The sequence below is a fragment of the Heloderma suspectum genome, chromosome 7 (genome assembly GCF_057233095.1).
Source record: "Heloderma suspectum isolate Gila_16-S chromosome 7, 16-S_ref, whole genome shotgun sequence".
Classification (NCBI taxonomy): Eukaryota; Metazoa; Chordata; class Lepidosauria; order Squamata; family Helodermatidae; genus Heloderma; species Heloderma suspectum.
Genome location: NC_139464.1, coordinates 591,586 through 600,427, shown reverse-complemented (window position 1 = coordinate 600,427; position 8,842 = coordinate 591,586). Strand labels below are relative to the sequence as shown.

Genomic DNA, 8,842 nt, shown 5'->3' with positions numbered 1-8,842 from the left:
ACGACCCAAAGTCCGTCCCGAACTGCTGGCGGAGGAAGTCTGCGTCGACGCGGCCGCCCAGGAGCTCTTTGCCCGGCTCCTCGCTGCCGCGCTCCTGGCTGCTGCTGCGGCTGCTCTGCTCGCTGCTGCCATCCCCTGAGCTGCTCTCCCAGGGTAAGCGCCTTCGTGCGCCGTGCCTGTCCCTCACACCATTTCCCTGGGACCGAGGCTGCGCCACCGCCGCGAGGCTGGTGCCGCCCTCTGACAGGACCAGGCCCTCTCTGTCTCCCACCCGGGGCCCTCCACTGCAGCACACGCGGGCATTTCCGGGCTCTAACGCCTCCCTCCCTGCCTCCAGCAGTGGCGAGGGCGATGGGCCCCGTGTCACCGCACCGCCCACCCAACCTAGGGCGGCATGCTTGATCGGGGAGCGGGCTCTCCCGTCTCCACCCTCCGCCTCCTGGCCTGCATAGTCGGAGTCAGACCCGGGCGAGCGCCCGGCTCGGTCCGGACTCTCCACGCACTCCCAGGCGTCCCCTTCACCCCCCCGGCGGCGCCGCACCCCGAAACGGAGCGCGAGGGCATCGCAGCGCCGCTCCAGGTCGCGCAGGGATCGCCAGAGCATGGACTTCTCTCGCCTGAATCCCTCCAGCCCATGGGCCCGCCGCTCCGCCTCCGTCATCTCCTCCAGCTCCGCCAGGCGCTCCTGCTGGGCGGCCATCTGGCCCACCAGCTTCTGCAGCCGCTCTCCCCCTCGGTGCCTTCCGCCCAGGGGCGCACCCTCTCATACAGCGCGAGGTAGGCAGCGCGCCTCCCAGAGCGCTGCGGGCCCGCCTGCTCCCCCTCCACGCTCTCCTCTCCAAGCCCCTCGGCTGTTGTTCCGAGGACGGCCTCTTGCTCGGCCCCCACTGCAGCCAGGGCCAGCACAGCCCCCGCTGCCTCCTTACTGCCAGCAGCAGCCCAGGCCCCTGCCTCCGAGTGCTGCCCATCAGCAAGGCTCCAGCCAGCTAATGCTGAGAGCCTGGCTGCCTGAGGCCTACTGTCGAGGCCCACCGGCTCCAGCCCCCCCTCACAACATTCCAGGGGCATCCCAGGGCCCCCCGAGCCCTCTGGGCATGCCCCCCGCTGTCCTGCACCCCCCAGTGCCTCCTCCATGCAGCGGGGGCCCCCTCCTGCCGGCACAAAAGCCGCTTCTCCTACCTCCTCCTCCAGCAGCACTGCAGCAGCCGCAGCAGCAGCCATTTTAGCAGGCCTGCAGCTCTCCCGATACTCCAGGAGCGGTTCAGGGGGGGTCCCTTCCAGAAAGTTTTTCCGGGGGACCCCCCCTCCGAGGGGGTCCATGACCGCACCCCCGGGTGCCCGGAGGACTCCCCCAGACTCCCCAGCAAGCGGGGTGCTGGCAGACGTGCTGGTTTTAAAGTTCCAGCTAATGGTTTGTTGGGACTCGCAGGAGCTCCAAACAAACACACCCTCTCCCTTCGAGAGGCAGGGTTGGGGTTGGGGTTGGGGTTAGGGGTTAGGGTCAGGGTTAGGGGGTTAGGGTCAGGGGGTCAGGGTCAGGGGGTTAGGGTTGGGGGGTTAGGGGATTGGGGTTTATTTATTTATTTATTTATTTATTTATTAAATTTATTAATCGCCCATCTGACTGGTCACCCAGCCAGGTCAACCCACCCAGGGTTGGGGTCGGTCGGGGTCGGGGTGGGTCGGGTGTGGTGGGGTGGGGGTTAGGGTTAGGGGGTTGGGGTTAGGGGGTTGGGGTTAGGGGGTTGGGGTGGGGTGGGGGTGAGGGTGGAGGTGAGGGGTAGGGGTTGGGGTGGGGGGGTTGGGGCTAGGGTCAGGGTCAGGGGGTCAGGGGGTTAGAGGGTCAGGGGTTAGAGGGTTAGAAGGTCAGGGTTAGGGTCGGGGTACGGGGTCGGGTCAGGGTTGGGTCAGGGTCGGGTTGGGGTCGGGGTCGGGGGGTCGGGGTTAGGGGGGCTGGTGGTAGGGTAAGGGGTAGAGGTTGGGGTTAGGGGGTTGGGGGTGGGGGGTTGGGGTTAGGGGGTTGGGGTTAGGGGGTTGGGGTTGGGGTGAGGGTGAGGGTGAGGCAACGTATCATCCCCGTTTGTTTTCCCTTCTATTACTGGTCTTACCACATCCGGGTTTTTACGACAAAGACAAATGTTTTCAGTTTAGCACCCAGAAATGGGTCAGATTATTTCGGCTAATGGATCTCTTTGTGGAAATGACCTCTGAAACAAGTCCAGGCCTGAAGCACCAGTTAGGAAACACAAAGGTAAAGTGGTAGCAACTGTACCTGGTACCCCATTTTAGCAGCGACCCCATCGTTCAGAAACAGGCCAAGAGGCGTCTTGCTGAGGTCCACAGATCCCACTCAGATCTCACCTCTGAGGGATGGCTCACTTTCGCGCTGCTTTTAACACATGCTAGGGAATCCTGCCCTTCACGGGGGTTGCTCAGCTCATTACTGGGCTGTCCTAATAGCATCAAGGTTGGAAGGGCCTACTCGGATGCAAGACTCAAGTGATGAGGAGGAAGAAGCAGGCCTGCAGGAATTGCTGACGCTTTTTTTCTTTTCAAATCGCTGCTTTCGCGGCTCCGGAGCGTGAAAAGGGTCGAGGTGCCAGGCAGCGTTTGAAGGGTCAAGGTACCACGGCGCCTCAGCTGGGTCCAAGCTAGAAGGGCCTCCTCATGAGCAGGAAGAACCCGCTGTGAGTACTAATGCGCCAGACTGGGTTCAGCTGTGGCTACGTGGCCACAGACATACCTCTGTTCTGCGGAGAGTTTCTACGGTGCTCTCTCCCGCGGCGCAGGATGCTACGCTGGCCAGGCCAAAGAGGAGATCAGGCGCTCAGTCTGTTCCCCGTCTCTCCCCCCAGCCCCGCCCCGCCCCGGCCTTACTAAAGAAACCCGTATCAGCAAGAGACCGTGTTGAAATGCAGCTTCAGTTTGAGGGAGATCTGAAAAGCCAGATCCCTCTATGGATATGGACATTAGTGACTTCTACCCTGTGTAAGTTTTGGTGTTTTGTTCCTCCTCCTGTGTAATTGTGCGTTTTCACTCCTCAGCCCCAGCGGGTCTGTCTCCTCCAGATACGGGCCCAGGACACTGCTTTGGCTGGGCCGGCCGAAGACCACGTGGGCGCTTCCTCTGCTGGTTAGACCTGCCATCACGTAAGTCACGGAATCGTCATCCTTATGGGGATGGCTGTGCTCCGAGCTGGCGTTCTCAGTTGCCTGGCAAGCCGCCTCTTCATGGGGCTGGCCACGATTCGAACTCTGCCTAAGAGATCCCTGAGAAGCCAGCTCTTTATGGGGATACTTCTCCTCGCTGCTGCGTTACACCCTTGGCTGGCAACTGCCCTTCATGGGGCTGGCCTGGGTTAGCCCCGCCTTCACTGAATTCACGGAATCATCCTCTTCATGGGGGTCGCTGTGCTTTGAGCTGGGGGTCACACAAGCCTGTAAGGCCTCCTCTTCATGGGAACATCGTAGCTTCTTCCTGAAAAAGAATCTGTGGCACCTTAAGGACGGACAGTTTTTTTATTACTAAGGCGTGCGCTCCTCGTGGGCCTAAGCCACTCAGTCAGATACAGGAATGGATGGGTTCCGGCTGGGAAACTCGGTGACCGGTACAGCAACCATTCCATTTCCAGTTAAAGAAATGTCTACAATAGCAAGGAAAGCGAACTGCAAGGTGGCACTTGGGCTCTGCACACCGTAATGACTCACCCATTCAGCCGATGTGTTCAAGCCAAGTTCCAAGGTGCGGAACTTCACGACGAATGTCTGCTGTGCGGCCTCCTGCTGGATTCTGTCTCCCTGGTTTCTCCGTTGCAAGGCAAGCACTCGGAGGATTGTTCCAGAATGTCCTGAAGCGCTGAAAGGCTCCTCCACAGTTTGCTGGTAGCGGTGTCAGTTGCGAGGCAACGAGGGTTGCCGTGTTGTTGGCCCGTTTAGAGTGGTCTGGTAGGGTTGAGTCTCTGTCCGAGGCACAGGAGGCGGTGCACTTGTATCGCAGGGCCGGGCTGTAGACAACGGCTCGTGTGGTGTGTCCAGGTGGCTAGCTTGAGGCGTGTAGGGATGCATGGTGGTCTGTGGGTTTTGGTACGAGGAGGTAGCTGCGCGTCCATCGTGGAGCTGTATGGCGGTGTCCGGTTGTGTCCCCGGCCGACCTGTGGAGAAGCCTTTCAGCATTCCAGGTCATTCGGTAACAGACCTCGAAGTGGCTATCTTGCAACAGAGAAACGCCAGAGACGGAACTCAGCACGAGACTTCAGAGTGGACATTCGTTGTTTAAATTTCACACGTTGGAACTTGGCTTGAACAGATCGTCCGAACTGCTGAGTCATTACAGCATGTAGAGTCTGGGTCCCATCATGCACTTCGCTTTCCTTAATCTTGTAGACGTCTCCTTAAACGGAAACGGAACGGTTGCTGTGAACCACGTCTCAAGCCTTTGCTCGCTTACACTCACACATCCAGCTTTATGGGGTGCTTGTAGTTAAACATTCTTAGCTTTTCTCATGATGTGTCTGCGAGCGCTGATGTATGAATCTGAACTGAACTTCTGAATTAGTTCTAGCGTATATTTATTGCCTCCAGTACGAAGTGCTGTGTTGCCATGCATTCCCTGTATAGAGGAGCTCTGCTGTAAGTCACACCAGATTTTCCATCAATGATCAGAACCAGGTCTGTGCTGACTTCACATCATCGCAATGCAAATTAAACCACCTTCAGCTGATCCCTGATGGCAGATAAAGACACGCTTTGCACGTAACGACAACCCAGAGTACGGGTTGAACATGGTTTGTCACTGAATCGCGGGTCGTGGTTACGTGGGAGCTCTGTGCTGTGGTTTACCTGAGTTGTTAACCATGAACAATCCAGAGGTTTGAGCTCCTGCGATTGCAATCCCGCAGAAATGGTTAAACTGGCAGGACATTATATACAATTTTTTTCATAATAAAACAATATGGAATGATTTAAAGAAAACCTTATACAGAAATTCCAAAAATGAAGGAATAGGCATAAGAAATACACAAGTATACCTTGAAATATTCCACATTAGGCAGGTGATAAATCTAATTCGTATGAATGAAGAACCAGTGGAGAGATATGGAATCGATAAGAATGAGCAAAAACAAAATTCAAGGCCTCTGGTTTTCAGTTTCCCTGGCCAAAGGTGTGGAGGTGATTGCTAATTCCTTCTTGCATCTGGCACACCTAACATTTGTAGAGAATGGCAACATATTATCCCCGTTTGTTTTCCCTCTTACACTAGCCTTACCACATCCGGGTTCTTACGACAAAGACAAATGTTTTCTATTTAGCCGCTAGAAATAGGTCAGATTATTTGGATTAATGGTCTGTTTTTGGAAATTACCCCCAAAACAAGTCCAGAACAGACTGGTTTGGTAACACAAGGGTAAACTGGTAGCAACTATACCAGGTACCCCATTTTAGTAGCTACCGTATAGTTCAGAAACAGGCCAACAGGCTTCTTACTGAGGTCTACAGATCCCACTCAGGTCTCACCTCTGAGGGATGGCTCACTTCAGAGCTGCTTCTAACATGCTAGAAATGCAGCTTCAGTTTGAGGGAGATCTGAAAAGCCAGGTCCCTCTATGGATATGGACATTAGTGACTTCTACCCTGTGTAAGTTTTGGTGTTTTGTTCCTCCTCCTGTGTAATTGTGCGTTTTCACTCCTCGGCCCCAGCTTGTCTGTCTCCTCCACATACGTACCCAGGACACTGCTTTGGCTGGGCCGGCCGAAGACCACGTGGGCGCTTCCTCTGCTTGTTAGACCTGCCATCACGTAAGTCACGGAATCGTCCTCCTGATGGGCATCGCTGTGCTTTGAGCTGGGGTTCTCAGTTGGGGTTCAGGAAGCTTAGGTGATGTGGACCTCAGCTTCTTACTGAGATCCACAGTTCCCCCTCAGGTCTCACCTCTGAGGGATGTCTCACTTTAGAGCTGCTTTTAAGACAAGCTAGGGAATCCTGCCCTTCATGGGGGTTGCTCAGTTCATTTTGTAGTACTGAGAACCCCTGCATGGAGTAATCAATAGTACAAGTATGCTGATTTGCTAGAAAGTTGGCAGTTTTCATGATTTTAGAGTTTGTTCTTATAGTTGTATTCTGTACATGATTTTGGGCGAATTCACAGCTGACTGCTTGCTATTCTTTTGAAACTAAATCTAATACAGTCTTCCCTTGAATTCTCTCAGATTTTATATGCAGTTGTTTATTAAACAATTAAAACAAATCCTTTATCATTAAGCTTGTTAGGCTACATTCAAAGCAAAAAGTGAAAGCAAGAAAATAACAATAACTAGCACAACAATGGGACAATGCACAATACATAGGATTTCAATTCTACTGTTTCCTCAGTGTACAAATATATCTCACCAGTGACTTTCAGTAAAATGTTACACTTCCTTAGACCACTTTAAAATCTCATTCTCGTCTTGACAGCATCATTCTAGCACATGCAGCATCCCTCAGTAAACATTCAGTTTAGCTTGCGTTTTCTTCTTTGTGAAGTAACACTTCCTGGCACACAGAGAAGGTTGAGCTTGAGCTACAATACCTCTTCAAACACATTAGCTAATACATGACCCTCCTGATGAAGTTCTTCATGCTGTGGCCAAACACATTCTTCCCAGCCTTTGTGAGGTGCAACCCGTCCCTTGCCAACAGCCCATCTTCCAGGAAGTATAGGCCGTGGTCCCAGAATCCAAATCTCTCTCGTCGGCACCACCTTCGTAGCCAGTCATTCACCCGGAGTATTTTTCGTTCTCTTTCTTTCCCTCTTCTAACTACTGGAAGGATGGATGAGAAAACTTTCCGGGCCCCAAAGTTGTTAAGTTTCCTTCCCAAAGCTTCAAAGTCTAACGTGATTTCTTCGTAGCTCCGTTTGGCGGCATCATTTGTTCCCACATGGATGAGAAGAAAGGAATACCTGTCAGTGGGCTTTATGAGTGCAGGCAACCTTTCAGTCATGTCTCTAATCCATCCTCCCGGGAGACAACATACCTAGAGAGTCCATTGGTCTTTGCGACATACTTGGGTCTTGATCCCATGCAGCAAGGAGTCTCCCACTACTACCACTCTTCTTGTTGTAGGCCTGGGTTTCATTGCCTCTGTTTGACTGACCTTCAGCCTCTTCCTCACTCTCATGTAGGTTCCCCTGTGATTCTTCCTCTGCAGGCTGTCCTCCAGTCTCATCCGCAAGTACCTGGAATCGGTTCCCCAGCTCCACAGCTTTCACTGGTGCAGAGTGGCATCTTACAGTTACAAGATGGGGAATACGTGGCTCAGCAGCACTACAAGCGAGAAGGATCTTGTAATTGTTGTCGATCACAAGCTGAATATGAGCCAACCATGTGATGTGGCTGCAAAAAAGGCAAATGCTCTTTTGGGCTGCATTAATAGAAGCAGAGCTTCCAAATCCCGGGAAGTACTAGTTCCCCTCTACTCAGCACTGGTTAGGCCTCATCTAGAGTACTGTGTCCAGTTGTGGGCACCACACTTTAAGAAGGATGCAGACAAACTGGAGAGGGTTCAGAGGAGGGCAACAAAGATGATCAGGGGATGGGAAACAAAGCCCTGTGAAGAGAGACTGAAAGAACGGGGCATGTTTAGCCTTGAGAAGAGAAGACTGAGGGAAGATAGGATAGCGCTCTTCAAGTAGTTGAAAGGTTGTCCCAGAGAGGAAGGCCAGGATCTCTTCTTGATCATCCCAGAGTGCAGGACACGGAATAATGGGCTCAAGTGACAGGAAGCCAGATTCTGGCTGAACATCAGGAGAAACTTCCTGACTGTTAGAGCAATACGACAATGGAACCAGTGACCGAGGGAGGTAGTGGGCTCTCCCACACTGGAGTCGTTCAAGAAGAGGCTGGACAGCCATCTGTTAGGGATGCTCTGACTTGGATTCCTGCATTGGTCTGGGGGCTGGACTCGATGGCCTTGTAGGCCCCTTCCAACCCTACTACTATTCTATGATTCTATGACCATACGGATGATCCTCAGCCAACACTCACTTTCTGTTGCCCGTCACACACAGTCATTGCATCTTGTTTCTTATATGGGAGATGCTGATGCTATTGTAGGTTTTAGGTGGCATATAGGACATTCTGCCACCTATATGCCAGTCGTGATGACTAAGAGTAATAAAAAGCTCACACTCTCACATAGCAAGAACCATAGCCACAAATACAGATATAAAGAGATTTTCTCTTAAAGCAAAAACAAAGTTACTGAGTATATTAAACACATTATTCACATTTTTGCAACTTGCTTGATCTAAATCATTGTGGCACCTTCCCCTCTCACGGGATTGACTCAACTGTACCCTTCTTATCTGCTACTACAAGGTGGGGAAGAAGGACCGTGGGAGCTACAGGCGGCCGTCCAGGAAGCACCACAAATGGTCTGTGTACTGAAGACAACCAGTCAGTCTCCACTTTTTCATCATTTGGGCCTGATTTTGGAGTTGTGCAACATCTTCAAAAGTTGCTATGGGAGACTGGCTTATTGCTGAAAGGAATAAGGTGGTAGTGAGGGCAAAAAGTTCTGCTACTTGAGCAGAAGTACAGTTAGGCAAAATATTTTTTTCTAATACAATATGGGAAGTACAGACAGCATTTCTCTTTAGCATTTCTTCGATAAGACCCATCCACAAAATATACACAATCTACATTAGTCAGTGGTTCATCTGACGAGTCTGGACGTGGCTTTCCTAGCTGCTCAGCCACTTCTAAACAATCATAAGGGATACTTTTAGAAGCATCAGGCAGCAAAGAAGCAGGATGTAGAGTGGAACAACGGTGCACTTTAATATAAATGCTAGAAGCAAAAT

The 8,842-nt window shown here is 52.3% G+C and overlaps 1 protein-coding gene across 1 annotated transcript; it reads left to right on the top strand.

Moving 5' to 3' along the window:
• Positions 1 to 2,196: 2,196 nt before the first annotated feature.
• LOC146339187 (uncharacterized) lies at positions 2,197 to 8,273 on the top strand. The gene is made up of 4 exons (XM_084808722.1): positions 2,197 to 2,687; positions 3,045 to 3,149; positions 5,697 to 5,795; positions 7,189 to 8,273. Exons 1-4 carry the CDS (start codon positions 2,668 to 2,670, stop codon positions 7,670 to 7,672), a joined length of 708 nt encoding a protein of 235 aa, XP_084664848.1. The 5' UTR covers positions 2,197 to 2,667; the 3' UTR covers positions 7,673 to 8,273.
• Positions 8,274 to 8,842: the final 569 nt, after the last annotated feature.

What these genes read in the sequence shown, in the direction of transcription:
- LOC146339187 (XM_084808722.1), top strand. Translation starts at nt 2,668, where the DNA reads ATGAGCAGGAAGAACCCGCT. An exon ending in ATGAGCAGGAAGAACCCGCT is followed by an intron (nt 2,688 to 3,044) that starts GTGAGTACTAAT and finishes TTCACTCCTCAG; the next exon opens with CCCCAGCGGGTCTGTCTCCT. An exon ending in CTTGTTAGACCTGCCATCAC is followed by an intron (nt 5,796 to 7,188) that starts GTAAGTCACGGA and finishes CTTCCTCTGCAG; the next exon opens with GCTGTCCTCCAGTCTCATCC.